At 36.2% G+C, this 16,788-nt stretch overlaps 2 protein-coding genes across 2 annotated transcripts; one reads left to right on the forward strand and one right to left on the reverse strand.

The window, feature by feature from the left end:
* Positions 1-4,545: 4,545 nt before the first annotated feature.
* Positions 4,546-13,386, forward strand: LOC104224784 (probable folate-biopterin transporter 3). Its single transcript, XM_070171444.1, has 5 exons — positions 4,546-5,016; positions 11,198-11,457; positions 11,809-11,904; positions 11,997-12,167; positions 12,331-13,386. The coding sequence occupies exons 1-5, from the start codon at positions 4,653-4,655 to the stop codon at positions 12,940-12,942; spliced, it is 1,503 nt and encodes a 500-aa protein (XP_070027545.1). The 5' UTR covers positions 4,546-4,652; the 3' UTR covers positions 12,943-13,386.
* Positions 13,387-13,644: 258 nt separating this feature from the next.
* Positions 13,645-15,855, reverse strand: LOC104224785 (aspartyl protease family protein At5g10770-like). Its single transcript, XM_009776494.2, has 2 exons — positions 15,563-15,855; positions 13,645-15,121 (listed from the first exon to the last, which is right to left on the reverse strand). Exons 1-2 carry the CDS (start codon positions 15,732-15,734, stop codon positions 13,851-13,853), a joined length of 1,443 nt encoding a protein of 480 aa, XP_009774796.1. The 5' UTR covers positions 15,735-15,855; the 3' UTR covers positions 13,645-13,850.
* Positions 15,856-16,788: the final 933 nt, after the last annotated feature.

Genomic DNA, 16,788 nt, shown 5'->3' on the forward strand with positions numbered 1-16,788 from the left:
ATTGACTATACACAATTATGTACATATGATACATAAATTATGCATAACGGCTATTTTTAGTTTAAGCGATTGAATGGACGACTATTTGGATTAATTCTTCTTTTCTCTTAGGAATTTTTACATTCCTATGCCATATAGGAAACTATACTACCCTCAATGTTTATGGTTTGATATAATTACATTTAGTATACCTAATTACCAATTCTATATCATAAGATGTTTTAACTGTACATTAATTATACCTTATATCACTCCTAAATTTATGGTACCGTATATTCCTCCAAATCCCCACACCCCACGTTTCTCTCTCCCAACCCCACACCCTCACCCATGTATCACCACACACCTACGTTTCAAACCATTATGCTAAAACCAGAAAAATAATTGAAACCCTCTACCATTAATATCTAAAATCAAGGTTTTTTCTTCTACAACCAGTCAAAATTGAAGTCAAATCTTCAAAGTTCATACACATCAATAACTTTTGATGGTTATGATTTTGGGTTCCTTCAGTAATATAAGAGGGAAGGAAAAGAGAGCAGAAATTCTACCATTGACAGCCATTAAAAAGCTTTGAAGTTTTGAATTCAAATTTGGGTTTTCAAAAATTATTATTTATTTGGATTGGGTGTTGTTGTAAATAATTGGGAATATGGTTTGGAGTTTATATCTCAATTTTGAGGGGTTTTGGTGAAGATTAAACTTGGTTTTGACTGAATTTCAGATTGAAACTCGAAGAAGAAGAAGAAGAAGAAGAAGAAGAAGAAGAAGAAGACGACATAACATACATTATATTGCAGTAATTGTAGATAAATTGTAGACTGTTGTTTATTTATTTTTGAGCTTTTGTGTTGTTGTGTTAAAAGTTTTGACGGGAGCTTGTTATTCCACTTCGTCTATTTTGGAACTAACTTGTGCAGAGGAGAAGATGTTTTTTAAGTTATATATATTGCTATACCTTTAAATTCAAGAAAGTATGGTTATATTGTATTTAAAGAGGCATGAATTTGTAGAATAGGTTGAATGTGATGAATGAGTCAAATAAGACTCACAATGGCTTGTTTTTTACATTTAATCTACAATAAAACTACATATCATTTGACAAATTAATATGAAAATACAAAATTTCAATGTTTCTACAAATTATCTACAAAATATCAACAAACTGTTTATAACATAATTTATATTTATTTTCATTCATGTTCGTCTGGAACACTAAAGTTACTTGGTATGCCAACATCTCCCGTTATAGAGGAATACAACTTATCTACAACTTTCACACATTATTTCCACCCAGTGAAATACAACTACAATAACATAAAACTTACATACAAATTTTATACAAAATTTATACAATATGTCTTTTGTACATTTTGTATCTGATTTATACATACTAAAAATAATTTTCATACAACTAATTATATATTATACAAATTATCTACAATTTTCGTACATTATTTCTACTAAGTCATATGCAACTACAATATAATACCACTTAAATATAATTTTTATACAATGTTGTTCAACTTTCATACAATAGTTAAATGAATAAAAGAAAAATAAATAAACAATAGAATATAATTTTTCTACAATTTAACTACAATTTATCTATAATTTTTCTACAATTTCTGCAATATAACGTATGTCGTGTCTTCTTCTTCGAGTTTCAATCCGAAATTCAGTCAAAACCAAGTCTAATCTTCACCAAAACCCCTCAAAATTGAGATATAAACTCCAAACCATATTCCCAATTATTTGCAACAACACCCAATCCAAACAAATAATGATTTTTGAAAATCCAAATTTGAATTCAAAGCTTCAAAGCTTTTTAATGGCTGTCAATGGTGGAATTGCTGCTCTTTTTTCCTTTGCTTTGTATTACTGAAATTTGGACATAATTGCGTTTGATGTAGAAGATTTAGTCGTTTTTGATTTGTGAAATTGTAGAAGAATAATCAATTCGTTTTTGAATTGTAGAAGAATAATTGCGTTTGATGTAGAGACGCTAAATTTGAAACGAAACCGATGAAGAAGATTAATGTGCGTGATTTGCGTTTGGAAGATCTGGAAGAATATTTAATCCCCCAATTTTAGCGCGCCTAAATAAGGAAGCTTACAGCTACAATGATTCCTTATTTAATGCATGGTCTATATTTTGTAGAAATACTATTAGCATGAAGGGTAATATGCAAACTATGAACATATTTGGTAATATAGTTTCCTATATGATATAGGAACGAAAATTTCCCTATCTCTTATAGTTATATCTAATTCGGGCCCAACAAAAATTAGTGGCCCGTGATTAGTAACTATTCTGGCCCATCATGCAATTGGATCAGTAAGGGGTTTTGCCTTAGTGGATCTAAAGTCTAACCAATTCAGGCTGAGACGAATAGGGGCATTTGCATTTATACCCGCTTTTTGTGTCACGTTTTAACTTGTGCTCGCTTTGCAAAAAACAATTGCAAGCGTACCCGCTTTTTCGCATAATTTCAGCATACGAGGCTGAAGTAGCAAAGGCAATCACGCAAAACTTCAGCATTCTAATAGCCGGGCCTGAAGTTCAGCTCTAGAGCTGAAGTTTTTGTTTTGTGAATGGCGAACTTCAGCTCTAGAGCTGAAGTTTTTGTTTTGTAACTCGCGAACTTCAGCTTTAGAGCTGAAGTTTTTGTTTTGTAACTGACGAACTTCAGCTCTAGAGCTGAAGTTTTTGTATTGTAACTGGTGAACTTCAACTCTATAGTTGAAGTTTTTGTTGTGTAATTGTCGAACTTCAACTCTAGAGCTGAAGTTTTTGTTTTGTAACTCTCGAACTTCAGCTCTAGAGCTGAAGTTTTTGTTTGTAACTGGCGAACTTCAGCTCTAGAGCTGGAGTTTTTAAAACCTTGAGTATGTACTGCTGAAGTTTCTATTTTTTGAGGAGGAAGATTGACCTTTCAAATTCCATATTCTAGGTATGGAGATGGCTTCATTGATTTATTCTGGATCGAAATGTCGAGGAACGCGCTACGGTTCTGCTTGACCATAGCGTCTCGACGATGGAGACGGTGTCAAGGGGGTTCAGAGAAATGCAAAAATATATTTGAGATTTAAACTAATGATGTAGAAAAATATTTTGAGCCACATCAACCATATCACAAAAAGGTTTTCTTATGTTACAATTATTTTAATTATGTATGGTAAGATGACTTCTGAGGAATTGAGTGAAGCCACAGAAGGAGAGATATTGTTACATCAATGTTAAGTTCCGGAGAGATATAGAGACCACTGGGAGAAGGAGGAGGAGAAATGAGGGCTGAAGTTGTTTAAAGTTTTTTAAAAAATGTGTATAGGTTAAATGGGGCGACCAAATAGGGCGCCCCGTGCAATTTTTACGACGAATACTTTCACATCATCTATGAAAGTGACATCAGATAGCCACTTTTAAGTATGTTGTTTAAAATATATCAACAACTTATAGTGTATTTAAAGATTAGCCAATTTCATTCAAACTTCAGGACACGACATCCTAGAATTTAAACCTCAAAGTTCAAACTTCAGGACATCGTGTCCAGAAGTTCGAATCTTATGTTCTAAATTTTAAATTAGTAGTTCAAAAATTCAGGAGCATCCTTAATTTGAAATTAGCAGCTCAAAAATTCAGGATACTAAGTCTTAAATTTCTAAATTCATGATACTTAGTCGTGAAGTTTGGATGAATTGGTTAACTTTAAATATATTGTAAATGTGGACATATTTTAAATAGCGGGTTTAAAAGTGGCTATTACTGCACTTCACCCACATCGTCCAAGTCCAATTTGTCGGTGGAAAGACACTAGGTAGCCACTTTGTTATTTAGGAATTAGCCAGCACATCCTGATTTTCAATTTTCCAGATCAACAAAATAAAATGAATTGTTTTGAAGTTAAGATTTTTAGTTCAAAATTTTAGGACAAAATAAGTATTGGTTAATCTCTAAATAGCATATCTAAGAATGATGGTTTATGCAACTACCCTCGACAAACACGGTGGAATCTTATTTATTTATTTTAAACATAGACTTAAGTTTTACATGCGTTTTTAAATACACTAAGGTCAATTAAAAGCAACTAGAGATAACCGTCTAACAAAATATAGTGAAGTGAGTAATCGATTATAATTTGATTAAATTACAATGATATTATAAAAGTTGCATATATATATATATATATATATATATATATATATATATATATATATATATATATATATATATATCCGTGCATGTAAGTTGATTCCTTTTTATTTGTCGGATGAAAAATATCTTATTTGTTTGGCTGAGAGGTAAAAGGCAAAATGGAGGAATTAAGAGCATTTATTTACCTTTCTATTTGGTTTAAGACCTTATAACTATCTAAGCAGGCTCAATAGTTTAGTAATATTTTCTCCTTCTTTCTCACATAGTTGAGTAACTTTTTACGTTATGTTTGAAATTTGTGGCAACTGAGAAAAGGACATATAAACAACTTATATATATATATTTTGTTTAACATGACGTACACTTTGTTTTTTTTATTCAATGTCTTCTTCTTTACTTGACTCTCCCAGTTTCCGTTGACTCTGTGAACTTCATTTTTGATCTGGATCTTACCAGCTTATCAATTCACTGAATAATAATAATAATTAGTTGAACAATGAGGGAAGAAGATGAACTTCCGTTAGAAGGACAACTACACAAAGAAAAGAGCCAAAAGAATAAAATGTTGGGACTAATTCTGAAACCATATTATTGGTTCAGAATGCTGTGTGATAAATTTCACTGGAGCTTTGTGTCAGGTGTGGTTATTATATATGGTATTAATCAGGGATTGAGTACAGGTCTAAGCAAGATTAGTACTCAGTATTATATGAAGGATGAGCAAAAGCTACAACCCTCTGAAGCTCAAATATATTCGGGAATAATTCAACTTCCTTGGATTGTGAAGCCTCTTTGGGGCCTTTTAACTGATACTCTTCCCATTAGAGGATACAGAAGGAGGCCTTACTTCATTCTTGCTGGTATGTGTTTTAGGTGGCAATAAAAGTTTACAAATTACCATTTGTATTTTTCAATAAAAATTGCTCTTTAAATTAATGATATCCGATTTGTTGTATTTAATCATCATCTTTGACTATGCCATTAGTTTAAATGGAGTAACATAGTCGATAAGGATTTATATAGCCGACAACTTGTTTGAGACTGAGGCGTAGTTGTTGTTGTGTTGATTTCCAAATTCGAACCTTAAGTTATGAACATTTAGGTTTGTTTGCTCAGACCAATAGCTTCTGAATTGAAATGTTGAAAAGATCAAATGTCTTGTTTAACTGGAAAATTTGGACCAAACATGACAACCGACTTAAAATCCTTGCGCTGGGTGGGGTTTTTTGATTGGGGACAAAGCTGTATATGAATACTGTAAATTAACTGAGCTCTTAATTTACAAAGTAGATAGGAATTAAACTAAATCTTCGTCTTCATTGGTTAACTTTTCATTACCTGTGATAATAAAGGTCTTATCAAATATTTTTATTAATGCCACTCCCCACTCCTTCAAGAGTTCGACTTACTCATACTGGATGTAAGCTATATACTTAGTTCTCCAGTAGCTGGTCTACCTCTAGAACCAGTGCATCACTAATAATAAGATGATGCCACCGTGACATGGAAGAATATGTACGGTATTATCCAACAGCAATGTCTCTAATTTACCTTTTTGTTGTAACTTCTTATGGATATGCACATATAGACACAGAGGAAAATTCAAAAGGCTGAGCAAGATAATATTTGTTGTCAGTGTTATGTAAACCAACTTATGGCTGTCTTGAATGTTGAAGTTTGGCAAAATGCCAAAGTCCCACATCGGTTGGGAGAAGAGTTGGGGGATTTTTCCTCCTATAAAAGAATGCCTAATGTTTAGGATTTAAACACACCTCTCATTTGCCTTCTCATTTGTTTAAGTCATTTGTATCTTCTCTCTTTAGTATATTTCACTTGTATTTTTGGATTGGAATAAAATATTGGTTGTGTCCGAGGAGTAGGCAACATTAGCCGAACCTCGTAAATTCTCGTGTTCCTTTTATTGTTGCTTTATTGTCTTATTTATTATTTGGTAGCTGTCATAATTTTTGGTATAGTAGTTGTGACTTATTCATACTATATACATTGGGCTTCCGCAACAATTGGTATCAGAGCCAAGGTACTGTCTAAGTATGCTCTGTGGTTGCAGCATAGTCTGATCTTCCACATCAGAAAAAATTTATCTTGGTAACTGAGTCAAGGTTCTGTCTGAGTATGCTCTGTGGTTGCAGCTTAGTCTGATCTTCTACATCAGAAAGGAAATAATCTTGATTTGTGTCGTCAACTATTAAATAATATTTGTGTCAAATATGGGAGACAATAAATAAGAAGAATCTACATCAAGTGTCAATAATACGTCATCATTGACATCTTCGCTTATGACAAGAATTGTGTCAAATGCGAAATTTGCGGTAGAAATATTTGACGGGTCCGGACATTTTGGGATGTGGCAAGGCGAGGTTCTAGATGTCCTTTTTCAACAAGGGCTAGATCTGGCCATTGAAGAAAAGAAACCAGATGTTATTGGAGAAGAAGATTGGAAGATTCTCAACCGTGTTGCTTGCGGTACCATTCGATCCTACCTTGCTAGAGAGCAGAAATATCCATACACAAAGGAAACTTCTGCAAGTAAATTATGGAAAGCACTGGAGGATAAATTTTTGAAGAAAAACAGTCAAAATAAATTGTACATGAAGAAGAGACTGTTTCACTTCACCTATGTTCCTGGTACCACGATGAATGAACATATCACCAGTTTCAATAAGTTGGTCACAGATTTGCAAAATATGGATACAACTTATGATGATGGTGACTTGGCCTTGATGTTGTTGGCGTCACTTCCTGATGAGTACGAGCACCTTGAAACTACTCTACTCCATGGAAATGACGAAGTTTCTCTCAGAGAAGTTTGTTCGGCTTTGTACAGCTATGAACAAAGAAAGCGAGAAAAACAGAAGGGCGGAGAAGGAGAAACACTATTTGTGAGGGGTCGTCCTCAAAATCAAACGAGGACAAAGAAGGGAAGATCCAAGTCAAGATCCAGACCCAGCAAAGATGAATGTGCCTTTTGTCGAGAAAAAGGGCACTGGAAGAAAGACTGTCCGAAGTTGAAGAATAAGGCCAAACATAACAATGGAAAGGCCATTATGGATTCAAATGTAGCTGATTGTGATGATTCAGACTTCTCATTAGTTACAACAGAGTCATCAACATCATCAGACATATGGTTGATGGACTCGGCTTGTAGCTATCATATGTGTCCCAACAGGGACTGGTTTGTGGAATTTCAAGAAGGAGAATATGGAGTCATCCACACAGCGGATAACAGCCCTCTTACCTCATATGGCATTGGTTCAATACGATTAAGGAACCATGATGGAATGATCAGAACATTAACAGATGTTCGATTTGTACCGGATTTGAAGAAGAATCTCATCTCTGTAGGAGCCCTAGAATCAAAAGGGTTCAAAATCATTGCAGAAAATGGAGTGATGAGAGTATGCTCCGGTGCACTAGTGGTAATGAAGGCTAATCGGAAGAATAATAATATGTACCGCTATCGTGGCAGTACAGTTATTGGGACAGCGACAGTGACATCCAGTGACGACAAAGAGGCAGAAGCAACCAAGCTATGACACATGCGCTTGGGACATGCTGGAGGAAAATCCTTGAAAACTCTATCAGATCAAGGATTGTTAAAAGGAGTAAAGGCTTGCAACTTGGAGTTTTGTGAGCATTGTGTCAAAGGGAAACAGACAAGGGTTAAATTTGGTACAGCGATCCATAATACTAAAGGCATTTTGGATTATGTACACTCTGATGTTTGGGGTCCTTCCAAAACACCTTCATTGGGTGGGAAGCACTATTTTGTAACCTTTGTTGATGATTTTTCCCGAAGAGTATGGGTGTATACAATGAAAAACAAAGATGAAGTGCTGGGAATTTTTCTCAAATGGAAGACGATGGTGGAGAATCAAACAGGCAGGAGGATCAAGTGTATTCGCACAGACAATGGAGGTGAATACAAAAATGATCATTTCAATAAGGTCTGTGAAAATGATGGCATCGTCCGACACTTCACTGTTAGACATACACCACAACAGAATGGAGTGGCAGAACGTATGAACCGGACCTTGCTGGAGAAGGTACGGTGTATGTTGTCCAATGCTGGCTTGGGCAAAGAATTTTGGGCTGAGGCAGTTACATATGCATGCCACCTCATTAATCGTCTACCATCTGCTGCTATTGATGGCAAGACACCATTTGAAAAATGGTATGGAAAGCCTGCTGTAGATTATGACTCTTTGCACGTGTTTGGCTCAACTGCATATTATCATGTGACAGAGTCAAAATTGGATCCAAGGGCAAAGAAGGCTATTTTTATGGGAATTACTTCTGGAGTCAAAGGATATCGCTTATGGTGTCCTATGACAAAGAAAGTAATATTCAGCAGGGATGTTACCTTTGATGAATCTGCTATGGTAAATAAGGTAACAGAAGATACCAAACAAAATGAAGGTGCTTCTAAGCAGGTGGAGTTTGAGGGAAAATTTATTTTTCCTACACAAGAAGCAGAGGAGGAAACAAATGAAGATTACCCTCTGGAAGGAGAGCCAGTAGAGGAGATTCCAACTCAGGAACCTCAACAACAACTTGAATCAATAGCAACCAGCAGGCCAAAAAGAACAATAACGAAACCTGTTCGTCTCATAGAGACGGTTGCTTGTGCAACCTCAATTGTAGCTGATGATGTTCCTACCACTTATAAAGACGCTGTCCAAAGTTCAGAAGAAGATAAGTGGAGGATTGCCATGAATGATGAAATACAGTCCCTTCATCAGAATCATACATGGAGATTGGCCAATCTCCCGAAGGGAAAGAAAGCAATTGGGTGCAAATGGGTATTTGCAAAGAAAGAAGGATTTCCTAACCAAGTAGATGTTCGCTACAAAGCAAGATTGGTGGCCAAAGGATATGCTCAAAAGGAGGGAATTGATTACAATGAAGTATTTTCTCCAGTTGTAAAACATTCCTCCATTAGAATTATGTTGGCTTTGGTAGCACAATTGGATTTGGAACTAGTTCAGATGGATGTAAAAACTGCGTTTTTACATGGAAACTTGGAGGAGGAAATCTACATGACTCAGCCAGAAGGATTCAAAGTTGCTGGAAAAGAAAATATGGTGTGCAAACTTGAAAAATCGTTGTACGGATTGAAACAATCTTCTAGACAATGGTACAAGCGATTTGACGAGTTTATGTTGCGGCAAGGGTACAAGAGAAGCAAATACGATCATTGTGTGTATTTGCACAAGCTTAAAGATGGTTCCTTTGTATATCTTCTCCTATATGTTGATGATATGTTGATAGCTTCCAAGAATTTGGAAGAAATTGATAAGTTGAAGATTCAACTGAAGAAGGAGTTCGAGATGAAGGATTTGGGTGAGGCAAAGAAAATTCTTGGCATGGAGATAATTAGAGATAGACGTTCAAAGAAACTCTGTTTATCTCAAAAGGAATATTTGAAGAGAGTACTACAACGTTTTGGCATAGATGACAAGACTAAGCCAGTTAGTACTCCACTTGCTCCCCATTTTAAGCTGAGTACTACTATGTCGCCAAAGGATGAAGCTGAACGAGAGTATATGTCAAAGGTACCATACGCAAATGCTGTTGGTAGCTTGATGTATGCAATGGTCTGTACGAGACCTGACATTTCACAAGCTGTTGGAGTTATTAGCAGATATATGCATAATCCAAGAAAGGAGCATTGGCAAGCTGTGAAGTGGATTCTACGGTATATTCATAATACTGTAGATGTTGGGTTAGTTTTTGAGCAGGAAGACAATCAGTCTGTAGTTGGATATTGTGATTCAGATTTTGCGGGTGATCTGGACAAACGAAGATCAACTACTGGTTATGTGTTTACTTTTGCAAAGGCACCAGTTAGTTGGAAGTCTACTTTGCAGTCAACAGTTGCTTTGTCTACAACAGAGGCAGAGTATATGGCTATTACAGAGGCTGTGAAGGAGGCAATTTGGCTTCAAGGATTGCTAAAGGAGCTTGGTATTGAACAAAAAGGTATCACAATTTTTTGTGATAGTCAAAGTGCTATTCAATTAGCGAAGAACCAAGTTTATCATGCAAGGACGAAGCACATTGATGTTCGGTATCATTTTGTACGAGAAATCATAGAAGAAGGTGGAGTCACGATGAAGAAAATTCATACTACAGAGAATCCTGCTGATATGCTGACAAAAGTGGTGACTACGATCAAGTTTCAACATTGTTTGGATTTGATCAACATTGTTGAACACTGAAGATTGAAGATGAAGACACAACCAAAATTTGTTATTGAGAGAGAATTGAAGATGTGGAATTTTGCCAAGGTGGAGATTTGTTGAAGTTTGGCAAAATGCCAAAGTCCCACATCGGTTGGGAGAAGAGTCGGGGGGATTTTTTCCCCTATAAAAGAAGGCCTAATGTTTAGGATTTAAACACACCTCTCATTTGCCTTCTCATCTGTTTAAGGCATTTGTATCTTCTCTCTTTAGTATTATTTCACTTGTATTTTTGGAGTGGAATAAAATATTGGTTGTGTCCGAGGAGTAGGCAAAATTAGCCGAACCTCGTAAATTCTGGTGTTCCTTTTATTGTTGCTTTATTGTCTTATTTATTATTTGGTGGCTGTCATAATTTTTGGTATAGTAGTTGTGACTTATTCACACTATATACATTTGACTTCCGCAACATTAAATGCTAAGATATTTGATTGCTCATCGCTATCATAGCAAATCTACTTTTCTGTAAGTTGTTGTGCTTCTGCTAAAAATAACATTACATTTATCGGTGTTCCTGTACTCTATAAGAGACATACTATATGGTATTGAATTAATAATCCCAAATAGAGTGGAATGGATATAGAGCATTCATAAATTGACCCCCATTAGTTGTGTATTGAGTCATCTTTGAGTGACTGATTAGTTATCTTTTCTAGAATGTAGAAATAGCTTGTTGCTTTATAGTTGGTTTAAAGAATTTACTTTATCCAATTTCAGATGTTGAGTTGTCAAATAACAGACAGAAAAGAATTCTTTTGACTTGCCTCCCTTTGTTCTTTAGGTTTTCTTGGTGCTTTTGCCATGCTCAGTTTGTCATTCGGCGACAAGTTACAACTTGCATCTGCTTTGTTGTGCCTAATGGGTGGTAGTGCTGCGCAGGCAGTAGCAGATGTTACTATTGATGCATGTGTCACAGAGAACAGTATAAGCCATCCTTCTCTTGCCAGTGACATGCAAAGCTTGTGTGGAGTAAGCTCTTCAGTGGGGCAACTGATTGGGTACACTCTCAGTGGCTTTTTGGTTCATCTAATTGGATCTAAGGTTTGGTATCGCTGGCTTAATTCGATCATTATCGATGGAATATTGCTTCTGTTTTAATTTGCATTTTGCTAATTGGCTAATCATTTATCAAGACTGATTGTTCTTGATTTGTTTAATGAATCTTGACAAATGCTTTTTCCTGTTAGATGAAACTACTGTATATTATTCAGATATATTGGTTTGTTAATATCCATAAGTGTTTATGGCTTCATTAATCTTTTTGTTGGCTTAACCTACTCTAGCTTACGTCTAGAATGAACATAATGATGTTGTCACGAGTAACCTGAATTACTTGTCATTGCCTCTTGTCACTTGATATTTCCTTGTCTCCTGATAAATATTATCTGGTAGGGAGTGTTCGGAGTTTTAAGCATTCCAGCTGCGCTGGTAATTTTGGTAGGAATGATGCTGCACGAACCGTTTATACACAATGTTGCATACAGGCAGGTATATTGGAACCTCATATTGCCCTGTGCTCAGCTTAGGACAGTTCTTGATCTTTTTATATTTGTATTGTGAAATTATGTTTCTGCAAACAGGTAGGTCAAAAGTTCTTGGATGCTTGTAAGGCTATGTGGATGGCACTGAAATGCGAGAATGTGTGGAGGCCATGTCTATACATGTACATTTCCCTTGCATTGAGTTTGCATATTCACGAGGGAATGTTTTACTGGTATACAGATGCAAAGGATGGCCCATTGTTCTCAAAGGTACTTGAACTTTTATCCATTCAAATCTTGTTTGTCGACAACTTTGTGATTCAAGATCTTACCTCTTGCTCATGACTTTGCATATTCCTTATTTCTCTTCTTATGGAGTTGGAAAATAACATCTTAATCACAGAGTATCAATCCATTTTCGACATTTATGCAGGAGATTGTAGGTACAATATCCTCTGTTGGTGCAGTAGGCTATCTTCTCGGAGTTCTCCTCTACCAGAATTCTTTTAAAAACCATCCTTTTCGTTTCGTACTTTTTTGGTCTCAGCTATTATATGGCGCTTCAGGACTGCTGGATTTGATATTGATATCACGAGTAAACCTGCAGTTTGGAATCCCTGATTATGTTGTTGCTGTATGCGATGCAGCAATTTCTCATATGATCGGGCGTCTCAGATGGATGCCTCTTCTAGTACTCAGTTCAAAGCTTTGCCCTTCTGGCATTGAAGGAACTTTCTTCGCTTTGCTAATGTCAATTGATCATGTTGGTAGTCTCACAGCATCTTGGGCTGGAGGCCTTTTACTTCACACCTTGAATGTCACAAGGACTCAATTTGACAACCTTTGGATAGCAGTAGTTATCCGGAGCATTTCGAGGGTCCTTCCAATTGGCCTTCTATTTTTGGTGCCAAGCAGTGATCCCACTGCTTCTATTCTACCAACTGAGATGTTGAATAGGAAAAAGGGCGACGATAACTTGGGCGCTCAAAAGCTGGAGATGACTCCACTAGTAACCAATGTCGATCAACATTTAGTGGATTCATAAGTGCAATAGTAGGGAAAGTAAACTCCACCATTCTGGTGTGCAAATGTGTTTTGTCTCTCCTACAAGAAATATGGATCTACTAGCTTTCTGGTAAAGAAGTTAGAGCACACTGAACAAAGTTATTTACCTGGTATGGCTCAACTTGATGTTAACCATTTGTATTTTGTACCATTCTAGCAAATGAGTCTATCGGAAACAGCCTCTCCGCCCGTCCAGGGGAGGGGCAAGGCTGCGCAAATCTCACTCTCCCCAGACCCAACTTGTGGGAATACACTGGGTCGTTGTTGTTGTTGTTGTTACCATTCTAGCAAATGACCTTGTAAATTTGTTTTTATGAAGTAGTACTTGTGAATCCAGCTCAAGAATTGAAACATGCTACTGTGGTTGGCTCTGGTATTGTTGTGATTTCGAGGATAAAAAGGAATCATTTTCTTGGCTCTGTCATTTTTCTTTCCTGCCACAACCTACGGACCACAGGCTCGGTTGTCGAGACATTCTATCGGGGGCCTGATGCCTGTTTTTATATGCTTGTAAAGAATATGCTAATTTGTATTCTTTCCTATAAAACTTTTGATTTTGATAAGATGATTAAGCATCAGTATTTTCTGACTCACCTAAAGCAAAATTCACTTATCATCTTCTCTTTGTACATACAACTTAGTAGTGTTGTTATTATAGAGAAAAACAATTGAGGTTCCTCTCTTGTAGTCAATATGCTGTTTTCACATTTTATGAAAGGATTGAACTGTTACATAAGTTTAAGGGATATTTTACATAACAATAACTACCAACCATAATATCTGTATCTTCCTCCATATATAAAGCTCCAATAGTTATCTCTGTCTAGCAAAATACTAAAGATATTATCGCCAACGAGTCATTATTGGCCTTAGATATTTTCTGTCAATCTACATGAAACTGCAGGTTTCTTTTGCAAATCCAACTTGTGACTGCTTTGTGTCATATATGACCCTAGTGTTTCTCTGCTGAAAATTTCCAATAATTCCAGTCTCATCTTCATATTGTAGGCTTGCCAAAGCCAAACATACCTGAGATGCATCACTCTTCACAAAATAGAAAACACCAGCAACATCCACTTCCATCTCAGCACCGCCGTCAAAATATATTTTAATGGTTGGAATGTTCACTTCTTCATATGCAGAGAGGTCAAAACAAGTGTCAAGAATTGAATAACCTTGTGCAAAAGGGTATCCTGAAAATTGTTTCAAGAACTCAGCTTTAACAGCTTTGTAAATGGAAGGAGGAAGCCTTGTAATAACTGTGCCAGAATCAATGAGAAATCCACTTTGGCCAAAACTTGAATCTTGAACAACAACTCCACCTATAGTCATCCCAGTTAGATTGAGAAAATAGAAGCTAAAAAGCTGTGGATTTGGAACCATTTTAGTGTAAGAGATTGGTGTAGAGTTCTTGAAAACTGAAGCATCACCACCAAATACTAGTGAACCAGAGGACTCTGCGTCAGTTGAAGGCAAACAATACGAGAAAACGCCACCAAACACATTAGAAGTTTGAGATATTAAGGAAAGATCACTCCTTCCAAGTCCCATAAGACCTGAAGCTAAACCAAACAGACCTCTATTATTCCTACCACAGCCAAAAACAAAATTGTCAACTGAACTATTTCCAAGAACCAAATGCTCCTGGCCAAGTTCACCCTTAGTGTATGATCCATCTCCATAACTTACAAGGTAATTACAAGCTTGTGAATTAGTACCACATAATCCTGAATTCCCGGTTGCAGATACAAGAGATTGACAGGCTGATGAATTACATACAACTGATCGATAAGAAGATGAAAATGAGGGGTTGAAAAGAGGTTCTGGTTGATTGTAACACAATCTACAAGGTTGGCATTGAACCCAAGTAAGATCACTTCCTGTGTCTACAATTACTGTCATATTTCGACCGCCTAATGTCACTGTGACAATGTAATTTAGAGTCTGCATTGTGACACCTGAAGTGATAGGAATTCGGGTGGTCTGTGATAAAGTTTCAACTTGTTGAGAACTAATGTTCTTGATATGTGATTGCATTGACCGAACTCGAATATCATCAGCTACTAATTGTTTCTTCAGCCTTCCATTCAAGTCATCTCTTGATCTAGAGCAGTAATCTTTGTGCTTCATTTCTAATATTGTTGCCCCATTTTCACTTCCTGGAAAACCACAGATGACGACAATTAACAACACGTACTGGTCATATAGTCAGAGACGGATTCAGGATTTTTGAAGGATTTATACCTTCAAGATTGAAGGTAATTCTTAACACTGAACTCATTACAGTACTTTGAATTTAAGAGTTCCTAATTTAATATTGAATGAAATTCTAGTAGGTTTTCACATATATATAAATAGCCTACATCAACCTCTGCACATACTGCTTTTAGGATATAGGGATTAGAGAAGCAATAATTGTGTTAATTAGATGACTTAAAGCATGAAAAGTGGCTGAATATATGATAGCAGATCCCAAGAAAGAGTTTGATAACATTGATATGAGAAAAGCTAAACAACCACTAATATACACTACAGTATATGATATAAAAAATGATTAGCTCAAGCTACAATGTCTTTGTTTTTTATGTGCACAAACTCACTTGATTTTTGAGATGAACAACTTGGTCCATAATGGCTGTGTTGTATCCTTTGAAGTGTTTTGAGTGGGAGAAGTAGTTCATTATCTGCATGACCAAATGCTCCATTTCCAGAAGAAGTGAAGAATAGTACAAAAAGCAGAAGACAAAGAATGGAATATTGGCAAAGTGACATTGTTTTTTTAAAGTTCTACAATTGCAGCTTTTGAAGATGAACTCAACAAAGGTTTAAAAACATAGAAGGAGGAGGAGGAGAAGAGAGTAGAGCTAAGCTAAGACTAAGAGAATGAGATTCTTAGGAGTTGGACAGTAGGCAAGAGAACAAAAGGAAAGTGGCTGGCAAAAAGAGGACCCCACAAATGCATGAGAAATTATTGGGATTTCACGTGCAGATACTTGGGAATAATAAAGTGATTTTTGTAAATTGTTTGTGGAGACAATGGACTTAGCTTTCATTGAGCTTGTCGTTCAGAAATTACATTTTATTGGTTGTCCTAAGACTTCCATGGATAAGGACTCTCCCCCTCCACGAACAAGAGTCGTAGTAGGGTGTAAGATCTCCTTCATCTTTAACTAGAGGGTTCAAGTTCGAGCTCTGGGCATAAAATCGTCTTTGTTAGGATTGCATTTTGTTCCTCAATATGGAACTTCCTGGCGCGAATTCGAATTTAGTCGAACTCTAAAAAAAGACTCTTCCTCCGGGGAATCAACTGTCCCAACCCACAAACTTACCAAACGTACAGTACTGCACAGAAACAATACAAGGCTAACTTAGCTTTGTTTTGGATGATTTTTGGGTGGACACAATGTTGGGGCTCGTGTCCTTTCCCATTTTCCATTAGGATTTATAATGAATCATTATACTATCAATGTAATTTAAACATGTTATGTATCAAGTAAGTACTAATATTCAATTACTTTTTAAATACTCAATATTATTGTACAAATATTTTCTACACCACCAGTATATCTTTCTCTTAATGCCCAAAATGTAGAGTACTTATAGTCTTTGGGTACGTTCTTCCGAGGTTTTCCTCCTATGTATAGGTAAAATTGCTAGTCAAACTTTTCTATGTATTGTTACCAAAGATAAAGCCAATCCATTTCTCCCTTCCCCCCCCCCCCCCCCCATATTTGTTTTTTTGGAGGGACTTGAAAAGCCAAAAGTACACATTCCCTTTGACAGATTTCTTGAATATAATATGGCAAACAATTTCATTTACTTGAAT

This window comes from Nicotiana sylvestris, chromosome 3 (genome assembly GCF_000393655.2).
Source record: "Nicotiana sylvestris chromosome 3, ASM39365v2, whole genome shotgun sequence".
Lineage (NCBI taxonomy): Eukaryota > Viridiplantae > Streptophyta > Magnoliopsida > Solanales > Solanaceae > Nicotiana > Nicotiana sylvestris.

Bases quoted from the DNA above. Each gene is read 5' to 3' on its own strand.
- LOC104224784 (XM_070171444.1), top strand. From the start codon at position 4,653: ATGAGGGAAGAAGATGAACTTCCGTTAGAAGGACAACTACACAAAGAA. The intron at 5,017-11,197 runs GTATGTGTTTTA...TTTGTTCTTTAG, and splicing joins GCCTTACTTCATTCTTGCTG to GTTTTCTTGGTGCTTTTGCC. The intron at 11,905-11,996 runs GTATATTGGAAC...TTCTGCAAACAG, and splicing joins ACAATGTTGCATACAGGCAG to GTAGGTCAAAAGTTCTTGGA.
- LOC104224785 (XM_009776494.2), bottom strand. From the start codon at position 15,734: ATGTCACTTTGCCAATATTCCATTCTTTGTCTTCTGCTTTTTGTACTA. The intron at 15,122-15,562 runs GTGAGTTTGTGC...GTGGTTTTCCAG, and splicing joins TTGTTCATCTCAAAAATCAA to GAAGTGAAAATGGGGCAACA.